General features: G+C 44.4%; 1 protein-coding gene across 1 annotated transcript in view; it reads left to right on the top strand.

The window, feature by feature from the left end:
- DNAH5 (dynein, axonemal, heavy chain 5) overlaps window positions 1-840 on the top strand; it is a 291357-nt gene that overhangs the window by 159198 nt on the left and 131319 nt on the right. The window contains exon 36 of the mRNA XM_012642647.1: window positions 375-576. Within this exon, the coding sequence (XP_012498101.1) occupies window positions 375-576 (202 nt within the window). The remainder of the gene's footprint in view (window positions 1-374; window positions 577-840) is intronic.

Here is an 840-nt window from a genome sequence, read left to right as displayed (position 1 = left end):
CTCTCTTATGAATTGAACCATACGGGGGAAAAAGTGCAGTATTTGAAATTAGATTTGGTTAGCGCTATGGGGAAGGGGGAATGTTTCAAACGTGGACCCCACATATTTTGGTATTTTTTTCATTTTTTTTTTTTTAACAAAGCAATGCATGGGTTTGGAATTTCGTTGCAGGCTAACAAAGTCATGTAATAAATATCCTTAACTTACTTTTCAAGCCAGCATGATATTCCTGGAGATCAGTTCCTCTCATTTGTTCCTCATTTTTACTCATCCTTTCCCTTGTTCTTGGGGAAAACCACTGTCCCTGTTCTATGTTTACTGTTTACTTTGGTTTGAGAATCAAGTAATTAAAAAAACATGTTTCTTCCCCTCAGGAGCAAGGCGGGGAGGTCAGCGCCGAGCACCTGGGCAGACTGTACACGTTCGCCCTGATGTGGAGCGTGGGGGCGGCGCTGGAGCTGGACGGCCGGGGCCGGCTGGAGCACTGGCTGCGCGCGCGGGCCTGGGGGGCGCTGGAGCTGCCCCCGCGGGAGGGCCCGGGGGACACCATGTTTGACTACTACGTGTCACCTGACGGTGAGGACGCCCTGGTCCATTCAGACCTTGCAGATGGGGACAGTTATTTTTCCCCTAACACAAAACCACAAAATATTTATTTTTTCTAAATGGGGATTAAAACTCTTGGCTGTAAAATTAAAATGAAAATTTTTGCAAGTAAAGAGAAATAACAGTTGTTTCTTTTTGAAAAAATTAATTTGATTGTCTTCCAAATGCACATTTTCCTCTTGTTAAATATATTGTGCACTGACCTTGCAGATGGGGACAGTTATTTTTCCCCTA

This window comes from Propithecus coquereli, unplaced genomic scaffold (assembly GCF_000956105.1).
Source record: "Propithecus coquereli isolate 6110/MARCELLA unplaced genomic scaffold, Pcoq_1.0 Scaffold100, whole genome shotgun sequence".
NCBI lineage: Eukaryota > Metazoa > Chordata > Mammalia > Primates > Indriidae > Propithecus > Propithecus coquereli.
This window is presented reverse-complemented; position numbering and strand designations above follow the sequence as displayed.